We start from the raw sequence: 18,392 nt of genomic DNA on the forward strand, positions 1-18,392 counted from the left end.
CCCATAAAATGAAAAGGAAAAAAAAATACGTTTGAATATCATGGTACCATCTCAAGCAAGAATTCATCCCAGTTTTCATTTCAAATAAGCAGCCTTTGTCTGTTTTAACAAGCCCAACTCTTAAAGCATCCTAGTTCTGTGCAACATAAGTAAATTTTGCATAGTACAGAAGCCATAGTCTTCTCAGAATGCCAATACTCGACTAAGAATGCTCAACTCAATTACAATCCGCTTACTGCTTAGATGACCGAGTTTGTTTTGGGTCCCTCCTCCTCTGAAGCATCGCTAGGAAGATCCAGCCCTTGAGGAATCTTTCCAGGATAGTTTGTTGTTGCAGGATCTGATCCAGTCATACTGAAGGAAAAGTTACAAGTTTGCAAAATTCCTGAACAAGACAACAGGAATGCCTCTTTATACTTTATGAAAGATTACAAACTCACCTTCTGTCAACAATGACCATGGATCGAAGCTCGCAATTTGCAAAGCTGCGTGAAACAAGTCATTACTGGCTTTTAGGATAGGTAGAACAAAAACACAATTGAATTTCATACCAAGTGCAGTAAAAATGTACAGCAGAGCCTACTCCTAAACCAATGGATATCACATTAAAACAAGAGGGATGCATTTCAAGAACATAAAAACAAAAAGCATAAAGGACCGAAGCTGCAATCATTTATGTAAGTGGTAGAGCAAGTAAGAGCTTTGTTAACTCCACTTTTGTTGAAAAATAATGAAAATGGAAAGTGAATAAGTTATAGTTAACAAATCCGAAGAACAAAATTGCAGAATCCCTAAGAAACTCTGAAGCCTGCACAAACAATCTACTAAGCTAATTGTTGTTGCATAAAAAATGCCAATTGATATCTTGAAGCCAGGGTAACAGGCATCAAGGACACTTACCGATCGCACATTTCTTTTTTCATCAATGGGTGACAGTCATTTCCAAATGCATTTAAGGTATGAAACAAGAACCCACTGTGGGTAACTATAGCTATCTCTTTCTCTTTCCTTGTCCACAACCTGCAAACTGAAATGTTGAGGTCCAAGGTGCAACATGCTGCACAAATTTACATAAAAGTATACATATATGCCAATATATGACTTCTTTTAAAATAATCATTATCTACTTTAGAAATTTTACTGCAATACACAATAAATTACATCTAAAATGGGCCATAAATTAGTGAAGCACACACTTGTAGGGGTGAGCAGATTTCGGTTCAAACCGAAAAATCGAATCGAACCGATTCTATTCGGTTCAATGGGTTCGGTTTTAAAATTTAATCGGTTTGGTTCGGTTTTATTTTAAAAAAATTTCGGTTATTTCGGTTTTAAAGAGAAAAAATCGGTTAAACCGAACCGAACTGAATAATAATTTATATATTCAAATCGAACCAAATCGAACCGAATCGATTTTTGAATTGATTTAATTCCAGGGGGAATTTATGAATTATATTTAATTTCACATATATAAATTATTTAATTTTATTGATTAATATTTATTAAGTTCAAACCAAAGTCAAAATTAGACCAAATAACTTAAAAATCAAGTCTAAATTAAAAAATCAATCAAAAATCAAAACTGATTGGTTTGAACCGAACCGAACCAAAATAGAATGGTTCGGTTCGATTCGATTTTTCATCTATTTCGGTTAGATTCGGTTTCTAAAATAAGTAATTCGGTTTTCATAATTTAATTCGGTTCGGATTGAACCGAATACTCACCCCTACACACTTGCTTCTTGTTTTTTTCTTTTTCCTATTTACAGTCGGGTATTTTGCTGAAAATTATTGGCTCTATAAATGATGTTAAATTCAAGTCAAGAGAATAGTTGGAAAATTTTGCTATATTCAATCCTGTGAATGATGAGATCTTGAAAGAACAGGTTAAATATGATATAGAAGGCAAGAAAATTAAACATAGCAATCAAATGAGGATGAGACAACTGGAGTAACCTTTTTGCTTCGGAAGGTATTTAGTTGATCATACTGACACACATTGAATATATAATAAAAATAAGGCTCTCAAAGGCTAGCATCATTTATAACCCAGATAATTTAGTGATCTTGGTTTTATATGCTCAAATGCAAGAAGATTTTGTAAAACCCTAGAAGGTCCACAGTTTTTGCAGATGCAATTTAAATATCCTATTGTTTCCAGAATTATGAAATGAAAAAAAAAAAAAACTAGAGTTCTATCATTACTGAGCAGTATTTACCAGTTCATGAACTTCAATCCTCTGGCAATAAGATCTTCTGTTGGCTCTCTCACATTGGCCTTCCACAGTACATCCTCATCAGTTTCTACCTGAAAAAGAACCTCAAAGGTTATTGAACAGGACAACTAGAATTTAGTCTAACCTAGAGAAGCTACCCAAAGATGACTGCAAATAGAGGAGCTTATAACAGTTACTTGTTCAATTTATCTTAAAAGTATCCAAGTACTTGCCAGTGAAAAGTCAATTGCGGGGAAAAGAAACTGATAGTCACTCATGTTTCCCCTCCTGTCACAAGGACGCACACCCTGCAAACAAATATGACTCATTAGAAAACTGTGTAAGGCTTCATTTATGTACTTCAAGTGCAAGAAAGTATTCCATTTTCCTCCAAGAGAGAGACAGAGAGCCATTACGAACGAAGTTTTCTAGGACCTCAAATTTTTTTTTTTTTTTATATGCAAAAAAGTAAAGGAATTAGCATCAAGGTCAACATCTAATATTATTATATGAGTGCATCAATTATTTCCTCTAGATGCTCTCAAGAAACTTCAATGCAAAGGTAAAATCCTAATTTCCTTGGCACGATCCAAAGGCTTATCCTGGAACAGAACTATATTATGAAGCAATTGACAATTTGCTAAAACATTCTTTCAATTAGAAGGATCTATGACATCAAGAAAAGAATATATCATAGAAAGCATACAAAATGTTCTCGACAAAGTTCTACAGCAATGAAAGGTGGGGAATTAAGACTTGAAATTGCTGCTCGACCGCTGTTTCCAGCATTTGCCACCATCAGTGGCAGTGCATCTGCTCTATCTGTATAGCCGTCGCCACCAAAAACTCCAGCAGCTGTTTGTAATGTCCTAAAAGTCACAGTTATCATTGCTTTAATAAGTCATATTAGAAAAGTATTTGATTTTTTGGGGCACTGAATCAATATGAACGAACCAAATTTTCTAAAAGAAAAAAGAAAGAAAGAAAAGAAAATCCCTACATTCCCACACTTCCATCCAATATAAGATGTCCCTTTAAGTAATTTGGAAATTGCTGATAGTCTACTTATGCAATAGGTTCCTGATAATAGCTTATCACTGAAAACAGTGCCAGCAGTATCTTAACTCCACCCAAGCATACAAGAACCAAAACTTAAAATTGAACTACTCAAATGAAAAAGCTGCTGATACTAGTTAAATGAAACCTCAGCCAGTAATTAATAAATAAGATTCAAAATAGCCAGTAATTAACATTCTTATTTGACTCTTCATTCTTGGAGGTTCTGATCTTTTTGCAATTCTTAGTGGAAGAGGGTGTTTAAACATGTGTCTGTCTTGACAACAATGGCATCAATACCATGTCTTCCACTAGGAGGAATACAAGTAATAAATATAGATGTCTATTGCTTTCTAGCTGGACACAACTTAAAAAATGTCATGAATCTCATTGAACATACAAAGCTCAATAAAAATTTAGAACATCAGAGTGAGAAAGAGGTGACCATAACAAATGACATCCGTCAATAATGGAAATTCCATTTATCCAAAATAGCGTGATGTCAATTTCCTTACCGATTAACTATATAAACCTTTCAAATGCAGAAAATGACAAATATATAGATGTATATCGTTCATCATTGAAAGCACGAAGACTGCTTAAGAAAATGCTGAATTTATTGCTAGTCAAAAAACAAACGAACCACAACAGCAGGAATAAGTACACTGTTTAAGGACTGACAAATGAAAATTTATCAAAAAAGTGCTATCAACAGAATCATAGGATGTCAGCTTCAGCACCTTAGCATAGGGGATGCAATAACCAACTCAGTCCTCTTGAAAAGCCCACATGTCCGAACATGCTTACGCAAATTGTCAACCTATAAAAGCAGCGAAAAGAATTTTTATCATAGTTTTTCTGCATATGTCCACAACAGATGTCAACAACATTAAATGAATGTGTGTATGCGTGTGTGTGTTTTGTAATGCTAATGGGTTTTGTGTTACCTGCTGCCAACCTAGTTGTGTAAGTTGTGCATCAAAATATTCGTGAGACAAGTAAGCTTTGAAGTTCTTTTCTCCCTCTACATTGTGCAGTCCTTGTGCATGCCTCACCTGGATGAGTGGTTTTATAAGACCAGAATGCCTTGTTTTGCGAGCAAAAGCCAAGAAAGAATGCAATCGTTGACGTCCTTCAGACCAAATATGTAGCAACTTCATATCCACAATGGACACAGTTGATAATTTGAAAAACAAATTTGATACCAACCAGGTGAAGAGTTTTGCAGCGGTGCAATGGAAACAGACTTAGACCTGGACAATCCATATCTGCAACTGAACCTGATAAAAATTAACTTTCAAATATAAGGCAAGACATGTAATAGCATTAAACCCAAAGCCGACATCAAGTACAATTATATAATCAAAACATTTTAGCTTCCAAGGCAACAGAGGGAAATACAAGCAAGTGTATAAGAGAAATTATTAAAAAAGAAAAAGAAAAAGTGCAGAGCTTTTTGTGAATATGCCAAATAGCTTAAAGTAAATAACGTATACTCCCTTGCGATCAATTGTCACAGGCCCACAGCACTCCTAATTCTTAACAGTAGTTCAAATTTCCACTACACTCCATATCCAGTGGCCTGATGACACTCTGATTACAGTTTAAGGATCTTCACTTCCTCTAAAACAAAATCAATCAAACTGAACCAAATCTAACAAAATAAACCCAAAAGAGAACAAACAAACACAATACACATCCCAATGGAATCAGAGAAAGACGCAGAAAGTCAGATGCAAATGACCAAAAACCACAAAACCCGAAATACACCCAAGAAAAAAAAAAGAAAAGAAAACCCAGTAACAATAAACATAATACGTAGCCAATAAAGCAAACCCAGTAACAATAAACACAACACATAGCCAATAAAACATTATCCATGCATGGTGAAGTTTCAAGAACTATAGGTTTGAAGGGAAGATGATGAAAGCTACCCGGAAAGAGAGAGGAAGAGGAACAGGAGAAGCAGACAGGAGGCAAAAGAAAGTTGAGATGTAACCTAATAGTATTAAAAAAAAAAAAAAAAGCTTGATGATTGATTGGACTGATAAAGTTGCAAATAAAAACTATTTTGTGCTGTCTTTGTCTTTACTCTTCAGTCTGTGTAAGTGGCACGTCTCATTGAATCCATCCCAGATCTAGCATAAGAATCTTTGGGTCTTGATGACGTGGGAATAGGAATTCTAATTGGGTAAATTTAAAATTAATTCAATTACAGATTAATTTCATTTCTGCTGTTTTATAATTATAGGTGAAAATTCAGTTTTTGAAGTTTGATTTTGTTAATAAAATAATTTTTAGTATCTAAATTAATTATTAATTACATTAATTTTTATTTAAACTAATTTAATTTTAAATTTTACTTTATTAATAAAATAATCATTACATTTAAATTTTATATTCATATAATTAATTATTTTATATTTAAATAACTATTTTAGTGTTAATATTTCATATTTAAATAACTGTAAAAAAATATGCAGTTATTTAATATTATTATCTAATATAATGATCAGAAAATTATATTATTATATGAGAAATAGTTATCGACTTTTTAGTATGAACAATATATTATTATTTAAATATAAAATTTATATAAAAATTATTTGATCAATAAAATAGAATTTTAAAAATTAATTTATTTTAAATTTTAAAAAAGTACCAGAAAACGAAATCAAATTTTATAGAGTAAATTATTATTCATAAAAAAATAGATTGATATGTAATTTCAAATATATTTTAAAAATTAATTTGTAATTTATCCATTTTAATTTTACAATAAATGGGCTTCTAAATTATATTAAAAATTATGATTTTATCATATTATTTAAATAATTTTATCATATAATATTGGTTTTGACAATTAAACAACAAAACCTTATATTTCTTTAAATGTTCATATAAGCTTGTTTTGGCTAATTATAAATTAAAAAAAAAATAAAGGATTAGTTGGTAAAAAAAATTCTAAAATTTGATAATTTTTATAATTAATTTCTGAAATTTACATAATTATTAATTAAATTATTATATTTAATTAATATTTTAAATTGACCTAACCATCGTATTTGCATTATAAAAAAAAATCAACCATAAAAAAGCATGCTTTTGATTTTTTTTAAAGGTTTCATTAAAAAAATTTAATTAAATTTTTACATAATTATATTTATTTTTATTTTTTAAATAAATTTTAAATTAAATAAATTAATTTTTTATTTTAAATACAAAAATAAAATAAAAAATTTAATTTGATCAAATTCTTATAAAATTTTATTTTTCATATAAGAATTATAGCTATAATTTTATGGAAAAATAAGAGAGTGAATATAGAAAAAAAAATAAAGGATTTAATTTGAAAATTTTATTTCATTAAAATGGATTATAATTAAAGCAAAATTCTATTAAATTCGATGGAATTTAAAATAAATTTTATAAAATTTATATAATAACATTTATCAGACTTCATTGACTTAAGAAAAAGATGAAACCACAAACCAGCTTTTTGATTTCTAAGTTTATTGTAAATTTAGTAACAATACTATTTATCTTGTTATATGAATTTTTTAGAACTATGTGAGTTTATTAATATATCATTAATTTTTTATAAATTTATTAATTATTATAAATTTATTAGATGTGATTTTTTTATAGAGTAAATTATTATAATTTTTAATTTTATTTCCAAGGGTAATATAGAAGGTGATCACAAATGAATTTTAATTTTGAAATTATACTAAATATAATGTGAATTATGTGAAATTTAATTGAATTTTGTATTTTAAATTGTGACATACAAAATAATAAAATTTATTTGAAATGAATTCTAAGCATGTGATTGAATTAAACTAACACTATGTTAGTGATTTGGTATTGCATCATGACTTTCCTTTTACTGTAGATTTTGATTGTTGAGAAAGTGAATGGATTCACAAAATTGGAAATTGTATTTTAATTATTGATTCTATAGCTTTTTTATTATATATATATATAGGGGTTAATAGTGTTTGGTTTAAACTAAATAAATCAAACCAAATTAAATTGCTTTAATTCAATAATTTGATTAAATTTTTAAGGTAATTTTGTTTTTTTCATTTCAGTTTTAAATTTTAAAAATTTCAATTATTTTAGTTTAATTCAATTTAAAGAGAAAAAATCAATTAACCGAACCGAATTGAATTGTTCAATTATTATTATAAAGAATTCATATAATATATATATATTTTATATATAAATTATTTTTTTTCATTGATCGATGATTATTAGGTTTAAATTAAAGTCAAAATCATATAAGATAACTTAAAAACGAAGTCTAAATGAAAAACCATCAAAGTCTAAAATTCGATTTTTTTGTTAATTTTTTAGCATAAATTAAATTGGTAGAAATGAATTAGTTATAAAAAAAAATTAAAAACAAAAGTCAATGGTTTAATAACATCATTAAAGTTTTACCAATAGAAATTATAAAATTTTATTATGATATTGTCACGATTATTTTTCAATATTAACTATTGGTATAAAAAAATGCAGTTTAAAAAAAATAAAGTAATTTTAATTTTAAAAAGTGTTTGTCTTACATTAATTTATAAGCTTCAAAAATAAGTTGACATAATATTTTTTAGATTTATAAATTAAATTTATAAGTTAAAAAGAAATAAGTTAAGGGACTTAATTTTTTATTTTAATATTTATAAGTCTTGTATTTATAAATTAGTTTAATTAAATTATTTTAATAATTAATGCACTTACAAATTATTTTTTATTAATATGTATTATTTATTAATTACTTATAAATAATTTAATTAAATATATAATTATTCAAAATTTTTAATAAATATCAAATTTTAATTTATATTGATTGACTACATAAAAAATTATTTTTTTATTAAAAAATAGATATAAATATTAGATTTTTATTTGTTAAGTCACATGAAAAAAAAAAAAAAACATAGTTATTTCAATCTCTGTCGTCCATTTTTTGCCTTGGTCCATCTCAATACCATAGACGGGTTACGCCCTTCTTGACATATGCAATCTGAATCAAGGCGCAGCTCCTTTCGAAATCTGCTTGTCAATTGCTTTTTAATATCCAGCAGCTTCTTCTTCTTCTTCTTCTTCTTCTTTTTAATTCATAGTTCATTCTTAAAGAAAAAAAATAATAATACTCTAAACTTTTCAAACCTTCTATTACATGACTTAATTATTGTAAATATTTTATAATATATTTTAATTTTTATAAAATAAAATTAAAATATCTTTTAAATCTTAATTAACAAATCACCGTAATAATATGAATGGGCTTAATATTTTTTAATTTAAGATTTTAAAAATATTTTAATTTAATTTTTCAATAATAAAGCGTGTTAATGGACGTTGAAAAAGTCAAGATACTATGAGAATTTTTGTTTTTATCAAATTTAGATATAAAATAATGAAATAATGAAGTCCATTTTTTTTTTTTAATAATAGTCTAAAAACTGCAGAATGATGAAAGGAATTTACTATTCTATATAAGTTATGCTATATGGAATAACCTATGTGCTATATAATTTCTCCGACGGATCAGGGACAACAAAGAAACAAACGGCGTCGTTTTCCAGACCAGTCATGCGCAAGAGTGTAAATGGATAACGAGTCCCACAAGAAATGCATGAACTGCGGCTGAACACAAAAGCCATAAGTGCAACTGCCGTTGCCAATGCATTTGCGCTGACGAGCAAGGGCATTTGTGTAAAATAACCGACTAGAAGATGAAAAGGCAAAAAAGTCCAACTTCTGTAGGTAAACCAATCGTAATTTTCAAGGGTAAATTCGTCATTCTAACCATCCGAAATCAATCCTTGACGTACTGTTTCAATACAATACGGCTTCTATTTTAACTTTGATGGATTATCATGATTCCTCTGTTTGGTTAGTGTGAAAATGAGAAAGAAAATATTCGAGCCAGTCATCATTCACGGAAGTAGACTTCAAATCCGTTACAACTTTAAATGGGTGCATTAGATTTCGGTCTCTAAGCAAATCCATAAAGTTGCGGCTCCATCATAGGATTGCGTACATCCGTTGACCTTACTCATATGAACATTCTTAAAAATTTAGTTCAGTTTACGCACCTTTTTTTTTTTTACTATAAAATGTCAGCTACGTGCGGGCCATGTTGTTTAAAAGCTTGAAAACTGCAAACGACATTTGATTTTCCATTGTTTTTCAAAGTTTCCCAAATTTTTTATTTGCAGAACCTTATCATCTCTACTAATTTATGTGATGCTTTTTGACTTTCTGCATTAGTTCTCCTTATTTATTTCTTGTTTTCTCCATTTAATGGATGAAATGAAACTCAGACTTTGGCGCTTTTAAATAGTATTCTTGCAATTCAAGAAAATAGACTACATTTATTGAGGGACTCTTGGTCTGCATTAATCCACAGAATGAGGGTTGAACTAATAATGGGGAGAGTTTCAGTTCTTGGTTTCGTTCTTGCAATTCTTAGCATCCTAACTAGTGATTTTGGTTGTAATGGAGATGGCCTTTCCAGGACCTGTTCCCAATCTGATCTACAAGCTCTTATTGACTTCAAAAATGGCCTTCGAGATTCTGGGAACCGGCTCTCATCATGGCAAGGGAGCAACTGTTGTCAGTGGGAGGGTATCAGCTGCAATAATAGAACTGGTGCTGTCATTTCCATTGACCTCCACAACCCATATCCAGTAAGTTCTGCATATTCTTTGAGTACAAGCAGGCCCGAGTTTTGGAACTTGAGTGGTGAGATCAGACCATCAGTGCTAAAAATTAAGTCTTTACAGTACCTGGACTCGAGTCTCAACACATTTAATCAAATCCCAATTCCTGAATTCTTAGGATCCCTGCAAAGTTTGCAATATTTGAATCTATCAAAAGCTGGGTTCAGTGGAGCAGTTCCTCCAGCTTTGGGAAACCTATCTAGCTTGCAGTTTCTTGATGTTTCTTCTGAATTTTCAGATCTTTCTGTTAATAGTTTTGATTGGGTTCCTGGTCTTGTCTCAATCAAATATCTTGCTATGACTGGAGTTGACCTTTCCATGGTAGGATCCACCTGGGTTGAGGTATTAAACATGCTTCCACATTTGACTGGCTTGTATCTTTCAAACTGTGGCCTATCTGGTTCCATTGCATCTCTTAATCCGGTTAATTTTACTTCACTTGCTGTTCTAGACCTCAGTTTCAACAACTTTAACTCCTTGTTCCCAAACTGGCTTGAAAATGTTAGCAGTCTAGCATATTTTGATCTAAGTAGCAGTGGCTTGTATGGTAGTATACCACTTGGTCTTAGTGAACTTCCAAATCTTCAGTACTTAAGTCTTGCTATGAACAATAATCTTTCTGCTAGTTGCTCTCGGCTGTTCCAAGGCAGTTGGAAGAAGATTGAGGTTCTGGATTTTGCTATGAATAAACTTCATGGTCAACTTCCTGCTTCCATTGGAAACATGTCAACCCTCACCAATTTTGATCTGTTTGTCAATAATGTTGAGGGTGGGATTCCTAGCTTCATTGGCAAACTCTGCAACCTGCAAACTTTTGACCTCTCTGGCAATAATTTGATAGGCAGTTTGCCTGAAGTCCTTGAAGAAACAAATTGTCTTCCAAATAGTCCGCTTCCAGGTTTAATGTACTCGAGACTAACCAGCAATCATTTAGTGGGTAATTTGCCAGACTTGTTGGGTCAGCTTGAAAATCTTGCAGAACTGTCTTTAGACAACAACTTGTTACAAGGTCAAATTCCTGCTTCTTTAGGCAACTTAAAAAACCTAGCCAATTTGGGACTTGCAGGGAATCAACTTAATGGGACTCTCCCTGATAGTCTCGGTCAACTTTCTCAGCTCTCTACCTTGGATGTTTCTCTCAATAATTTGGCAGGTTATATTTCTGAAGCACATTTATCAAGGCTTAGTAACCTGAAATTCTTGTTCTTGGCTTCCAATTCATTAGTTTTCAATGTCAGTTCGAACTGGTTACCTCCATTTCAGGCTCAGAATCTGGATTTAGGTTCATGTCATTTGGGTCCTTCTTTTCCAGGTTGGCTTAGAAATCAAAAAAAAGTAGTGGCTCTAGATATCTCCAATGCTAGCATCTCTGATGCCATACCCAACTGGTTTTGGGATATTACCTCCACCCTATCATTGTTAAATGCTTCTTTTAATCAGTTAAGTGGCCAGCTCCGAAATCCATTCAGTGTAGCTCCATTTGCAGATGTTGATTTCAGCTCCAATCTTTTGGGAGGACCTATTCCACTTCCTGATGTGGAGATAGAGTTACTTGACCTCTCCAAAAATCAGTTTTCAGGTCCCATTCCACAAAATATAAGTGAATCCATGCCAAACTTGATTTTTCTCTCTCTTTCAGATAACCAATTGACAGGAAATATCCCGGTCTCAATAGGAGATATGCTGTCTCTCCAAGTTATTGATCTCTCACGCAACAACTTGATGGGAAGCATTCCTGCAAGCATAGGGAATTGTTCCTTCTTAAAGGCTCTAGACCTTAGTTTGAACAACCTATCAGGGATGATTCCAGTGACATTAGGCCAACTAAATCAGCTTCAGTCACTTCATTTAAGCAACAACAAGCTTTCAGGAAACCTCCCATCATCTTTTCAAAAATTATCAAGCTTGGAAACCTTGGATCTTGCAAATAATGAGTTATCAGGTAAGATTCCATGGGGTGGAGGTGGCTTTTCAAGGCTTAGAATTCTCAGCTTAAGGTCAAATGCAATTTCTGGTGAAATTCCCCCCACACTGTCAAATTTGAGTTCACTGCAGGTCCTTGACCTTGCCGTAAACAATTTGACAGGCAGCATGCCAGTCAATTTTGGAGATTTTAAAGCCATGTCTCGTGAGCAATACATAAACCAATATCTGCTCTATGGGAAGTACAGAGGCCTCTACTATCAAGAAAGCTTGGTGGTGAATATAAAAGGGGGGCCTAAAAAATACACTAAAACTCTTTCCTTGGTCACCAGCATAGACCTTTCAGGCAATGACTTGCGAGGAGAGTTTCCTGATAAAATCGCAAAATTGGTGGGTTTGGTTTCTTTGAACTTGTCAAAGAACCAAATCATTGGCCACATTCCTCAAGGCATTTCAAACTTGCGGCAATTGTCATCTCTTGATCTCTCGAGCAATGAGCTTTCAGGTGCAATTCCTTCTAGCATGTCCTCATTATCATTTTTGTCTGCCTTGAATTTGTCAAAGAATAACTTCTCTGGCATGATCCCTTATACTGGTCAAATGACAACGTTCCCTGCTTCCTCTTTTGCTGAGAACCCTGGTCTATGTGGAGCTCCATTAATCCTTAAATGCTTAGGTGATGATTCAGATAGAGGAGGGACTGTTATAGAAGAAACTAGCAGTGATGGCTTCATTGATAAATGGTTTTACCTGAGTGTTGGTCTGGGATTTGCAGCTGGGATTCTTGTTCCTACGCTAATTTTAGCAATAAGAAAACCTTGGAGTGATGCCTACTTTGGTTTTGTGGATAAAATTGTTGACAGCTCGATGCGGGCGAAACGCAGAACAGCTACAAATAGAAGAAAGTGACATGTCTCTGGAGATAGCTCTTTTCCTTTGGTTTTCTAAATTGTATATGTAAATTGTAAAGCCTTTTACATGTTGTTATGTAATTTTCTGAATTTGGGAAATGAGTTTGGCGAAGAAAGGAACTGAGGTTTTTAAGCTTCCACTGCATGTAGAAAAAACAGAAATGATTTTACAATGGCAACATAAGAGAGTTGCTTAATTCTGTTGGAAATGCATGATATATGATGTTAAAAATGTATTTGAAATTTAGAACAGAAGGCACTAGCAATTTTAACAGGCTACTCTAAATCAAGTTCTAATCTATATCTATCTGTTTATATAAGTATAATGAAGCTGGCTTCTAAAATAACTTCATCGAAAAGTGCCAAGTGGCATTCCATTAGATTTTTTTTTTCTTTTTGTCATTCTTGCCCCTCTACCCCTAATAATTTTACATCATTCTTGTTGAATGGTTAGTGCATATTTAGTAGAATGCAATTAATCAAACAAAAATGAAACTGTCAAATTTAAACATCCAACTCTCAATAATCAAGCTTTTAAGAAGAGTTCATGAATACCCCCTCAATTCCTATTCCCCTTAGCATAAAACATGGACATAAAGGACTCATCTCTGATACTTAAAACAATAGAGAGGGACCTGTACCTTGCCAAGAGTGTAAGCAAAAGCTGAACCAGCAAGAACAGCACCAACAATGATTATGTCAGTTGTTGTTGCTATATCAGAGAAACATATTTTTGTTCTGGAGCTCTTCAAAATCCCATCTTTTAAGTTCTTTACTGAAGAACTCGTCTTCTTTCCTCTGAAGACATACCAAAAAAGCACTGCAAAAATAGAAGTTGTAATTGCTCCCAACCCAAGCAGGAATCCATCTTCAAAGATAAACGTAAAATGTGAGACTGATTGCTAATGCTTTTCAAGTGAGATTTCTTTTAGTTGCACTTGTGACAGAACCTAAGAGCCTTTTATACTCTTCACTTGCAGGTAAATGTTATTATTAGTCAAAGAACTGCAACAAGATAGTACTTGATCAATAACTGAATTAGTCAACTAGAATTGAATAATGAAAGGTTTCAAGGATTTCAAAGCCCACAGAAGCCAAAGTTACCACTGATAAGGTTTATTTACCACTGATCGTCCCCACAGAGGGCTTAACTGGTAAAAGGGAGCCAAACAGAAGAATCAATATATAGAAAAAGAGATAGATATCATAAAAAAAATGTAAAGATGCAATTAGCAAATTTAAATCATTCGATGGTGCTAATAAATATTTTCACAGCACTAGCCATCATAAAATCAATTCTGATTGGGGCTTCAGTGGAATTCAGTGAGAAACCAAACACAAAACCATGGGATATAAAAAGTATTCAGCACATGAATGGTTTAAGACAGAACCATCATAGCATCATGGCTTCAAAAGGTTCACTTTCTCAACCATTAACCAGTGAAGGGGCAGATTGAGAACGGCTGTATTATGGAAAGTCAATCACTATATTATTTCTTTGTATATTCTGTATTCTGTATTCCTATTTAAGATTTCTTATTTAGGATTTCTTCCTAATTAATAGAGCATAATTATAGAAATCAATTGTATATATATACCCATGTACAGATTAATTGAAATTAAGGAGAATCATCTCTTTCTACATGGTATCTGAGCAGGTCATCTATCTAAGGTGACTATTTGTTCTCACCACCCAGCTCAGGAGAGACCTTGGCTGCCAACCGGCTGTTTCAACTCCGATCAACATCGCCGGCATCGCCTCAACCCCCTCATTCCACCACTATATGCTGTTGCCTGATCCAGTACACCATTAAAAGACTTCTTAGGTTTGGCTCTCAGATCCTATTTCTGTATTTGCTTAATTTGTAATTTTGGGTTATTTTGCTGCTGTAAATACTTTGGATTAGCGTTTTGACTAGTTTTCTTTGTCTCAACAAATGGCAGATATAATAAGAATATTATTTCTGATGTGATTCCGGTGATGACTAAGATCATGGAATACAAACTTAATGGTTCGAATTATCTGGAGTGGAGTAAGACTGTTAGGGTCTATTTGCGTAGCATTGATAAGGATGATCACCTTACTAAAGATCCACCTACTGATGATACACGACAAACTTGGCTAAGAGGGGATGCTCGGTTGTTTTTGCAGCTTCGGAACTCGATTCACAGTGAGGTAATTAGTTTAATTAATCACTGTGAATTTGTTAAGGAATTGATTGATTACTTAGATTTTTTGTATTCTGGTAAAAGGAATATCTCACGTATTTATGATGTTTGTAAGGCATTCTACCGTGCTGAGAAAGAGGATAAGTCTCTCACGGCTTATTTTATAGATTTTAAACGGGTATATGAGGAACTTAATGTATTGTTGCCTTTTAGTCCTGATGTGAAAGTTCAGCAGGCCCAACGGGAGCAATTGGCTGTTATGAGTTTTCTTGCAGGCCTTCCTTCACAGTATGAGACTGCTAAATCTCAGATTCTCTCCAGTTCTGAGATTTCCTCTTTGCATGAAACGTTCACACGGGTCCTTCGTACAGAAAGTATCCAATCTTCACAACCTGCCAGTAGTGCTCTTATTAGCTGTAATCCAAATGGACAATAGGGTAATAGAAGAGGAAGTAGAGGAGGAATTACAGGCAACAGAAGTAATCAGCGTAATGGAGAGGCTAGTTCTAATCAGGACTCAAGAGAAGTCATTTGTTATTATTGCCATGAGCCTGGCCATACAAAATATAATTGTCCGCAACTTCAGAAGAAAAATCAGCGATCACAGATGGCAAATATGGCAGCAGAGGATTCTACAGTATCTTCCTCTAAGAAAACTATTTTGGTATTTGCAGAGGATTTTGCACAGTTTTCCCAGTATCAGGCATCTCTAAAACCTACCAGTTCCCCTGTCACTGCGATCGCTGAGTCAGGTAAATCCACTACATGCCTTGTGTCTTCCTCATCCAAATGGATTATTGATTCTGGTGCGACAGATCACATGACAGGTAATTCTAGTCTTTTATCTGCTTTTCAGTCTAATCTCACTTCCTCTACGGTTACTTTAGCTGATGGTTCTACTTCTTGTGTCATGGGTTCTGGAACTGCGAACCCGACTTCGTTAATTTCTTTGTCATCTGTTTTGTGTCTACCAAAATTCTCTTTTAATCTATTTTCTGTTAGTAAACTTATTTGTACCTTAAATTGTTCTGTTTCCTTTTTTTCCTGACCAGTGTTTGTTTCAGGATCTTATGACGAAGCAGATTATTGGTAGAGGACGTGAGTCAGGTGGTCTCTACATTCTGGAAAATCATGTACTGCGGTCGCTTGTTTGCTCCAGTACCTTAACACCTCTTGAAGCTCATTGTAGATTGAGCCATCCTTCTTTGTCTACCATGAAGAAGCTGTGTCCTCAGTTTCAGTCTTTATCAGTACTAGAATGTGAGTCGTGTCAGTTTGCAAAATATCATCGTTCGCCTTCTGTGTCTAGAGTCAATAAACGGACTTCATCCCCTTTTGAGTTAGTTCATTCTGATGTTTGGGGTCCTTGTTTTGTTACTTCTAAAACTGGATTTCGTTATTTTATTACTTTTGTTGATGATTACTCTCGTGTTACCTGGTTATATTTAATGAAGAATCGTTCTGAGTTATTTTCTATTTTTTGTGCCTTTTGTAATGAAATCAAAACTCAATTTAATATTTATGTGCGCATATTAAGAAGTGACAATGCCAAAGAATACTTTTCAACACAATTTCAGTCTTATATGACACAAAATGACATTCTTCGTCAGTCTTCCTGTGTGGATACCCCATCCCAAAATAGCGTGGCCGAAAGAAAAAATCGGCATCTTCTTGAGGTAACTTGTGCTCTTTTTTTTCAGATGAAAGTTCCTAAACACTTTTGGGCGGATGCAGTTTCTACGGCATGTTTTTTGATCAATCGTATGCCGTCTTCTGTCCTTAATGGGGAAATTCCTTATACTGCTTTGTTTCCTACAAATCTTTGTTCCCTGTTGAACCCCGTATTTTTTGTTGTACCTGTTTTGTGCGTGATGTTCGTCCACAGATTACTAAATTGGATCCAAAGTCTCTCAAATATGTCTTCCTTGGGTACTTCTGGCTCCAAAAAGAGTACCGCTGTTTCTTTCCTACTCTTAATCATTATCTTGTTTCTGCAGATGTCACATTTTTTGAGTCCACTCCATTTTTTCCTCTATCATCTGTGTATGAGAGTCAGGGGGAGGAGGATAATCTCTTAATATATACTGTCCAACCAATGTCTAGTCCTCTCCCACAGCCTGATCCTTCTGTCTCTAGACCTACTCGACCTCCCGTTGTTCATGTTTATTCCAGGAGATTGGAGATTCCTGACTCAGATCCTCCACCAACTACTTCGTTGGGAGATCCTGTACCTCATACTGATCATGATTCTGATATAGACTTACCCATTGCTCTTCGTAAAGGTAGACGTTCATGTACTTATCCTATCTCTTTTTTTGTTTCTTATAATCAATTGTCTTCTTGTTCTCGGTGTTTTGTTATTTCTTTAGACACTGTTCCTATCCCTAATACTATTGGTGAGGCACTATCTCATCCTGACTGGTGTGCTGCTATGAAAGAGGAAATGGAGGCTTTAGATGCTAATGGTACATAGGAACTGTTGCCTTTGCCCACTGATAAGAAAACTATTGGTTGCAAATGGGTATTTACAGTAAAGTTAAATCCTGATGGTTCTGTGGCTAGGTTAAAAGCACGCTTTGTAGCAAAAGGATATGCTCAGACATATGGGGTTGACTACTCTGACACTTTTTCTCCTGTAGCTAAACTTACTTCTGTTCGCTTGTTTATCTCTTTGGCAGCTACATATGATTGGCCCCTACACCAATTAGATATCAAGAATATTTTCCTTCATGGTGATCTTCAGGAGGAGGTGTATATGGAGCAACAACCTGGGTTTGTTACTTAGGGAGAGTTGGGTAAAGTTTGTAGGCTTCAAAAGTCTCTTTACGGCTTGAAACAAAGTTCTAGGGCCTAGTTTGGGAGATTCAGTAAAGCAGTACAGGAATTTGGTATGCAAAAGAGTAAGTGTGATCACTCAGTATTTTATAGGCAATCTGAAGCTGGTCTAATTCTCCTGATAGTCTATGTGGATGACATTGTCATCACTGGGAGTGACTCTGCAGGTATTTCATCTCTTAAAACCTTCCTCCAAACCCAGTTTTATACCAAAGACTTGGGATTGTTAAAGTATTTCTTGGGTATTGAAGTTATGAGAAATAAGAAGGGTATTTTCTTATCTCAAAGAAAATATGTCCTCGATTTATTGACAGAGACAGGAAAATTAGGTGCTAAGCCATGTAGTGCACCAATGACTCTAAATTTACAACTGTTAGTAGGGGACAGTGAGTTGTTTGAAGATCCAGAGAGATACAGGAGATTGGTAGGAAAATTGAACTACCTTACAGTTACTCGTCCTGACATTGCTTATGCCGTTAGTATGGTAAGTCAATTTATGTCTTCCCCAACTGTTGCTCATTGGGAAGCCTTGGGACAAATCTTGTATT

The 18,392-nt window shown here is 33.4% G+C and overlaps 2 protein-coding genes across 5 annotated transcripts; one reads left to right on the top strand and one right to left on the bottom strand.

Annotated features, from left to right (window-relative positions):
- Positions 1-51: 51 nt before the first annotated feature.
- Positions 52-5,311, bottom strand: LOC110646890 (phosphoglycerate mutase-like protein 1). Of its 4 annotated transcripts, none has more exons than XM_058135027.1 (10): positions 5,207-5,311; positions 4,482-4,552; positions 4,220-4,327; positions 4,013-4,092; positions 2,923-3,085; positions 2,446-2,524; positions 2,220-2,304; positions 901-1,020; positions 441-485; positions 52-354 (listed from the first exon to the last, which is right to left on the bottom strand). In XM_058135027.1, the coding sequence occupies exons 2-10, from the start codon at positions 4,536-4,538 to the stop codon at positions 240-242; spliced, it is 852 nt and encodes a 283-aa protein (XP_057991010.1). In that variant the 5' UTR covers positions 4,539-4,552; positions 5,207-5,311; the 3' UTR covers positions 52-239. The 4 variants fall into 4 exon arrangements, with proteins under 4 accessions (XP_057991010.1, XP_057991008.1, XP_057991009.1 ...); XM_058135025.1 differs by having other exon boundaries at positions 2,220-2,308; positions 2,450-2,524; positions 5,207-5,309; XM_058135026.1 differs by lacking the exon at positions 5,207-5,311 and having other exon boundaries at positions 2,220-2,308; positions 2,450-2,524; positions 4,482-5,165.
- Positions 5,312-9,528: 4,217 nt separating this feature from the next.
- LOC110646886 (receptor-like protein EIX1) lies at positions 9,529-12,991 on the top strand. The gene has a single exon (XM_021800477.2). It carries the CDS (start codon positions 9,695-9,697, stop codon positions 12,836-12,838), a length of 3,144 nt encoding a protein of 1,047 aa, XP_021656169.2. The 5' UTR covers positions 9,529-9,694; the 3' UTR covers positions 12,839-12,991.
- Positions 12,992-18,392: the final 5,401 nt, after the last annotated feature.

This window comes from Hevea brasiliensis, chromosome 14, assembly GCF_030052815.1.
Source record: "Hevea brasiliensis isolate MT/VB/25A 57/8 chromosome 14, ASM3005281v1, whole genome shotgun sequence".
Classification (NCBI taxonomy): domain Eukaryota; kingdom Viridiplantae; phylum Streptophyta; class Magnoliopsida; order Malpighiales; family Euphorbiaceae; genus Hevea; species Hevea brasiliensis.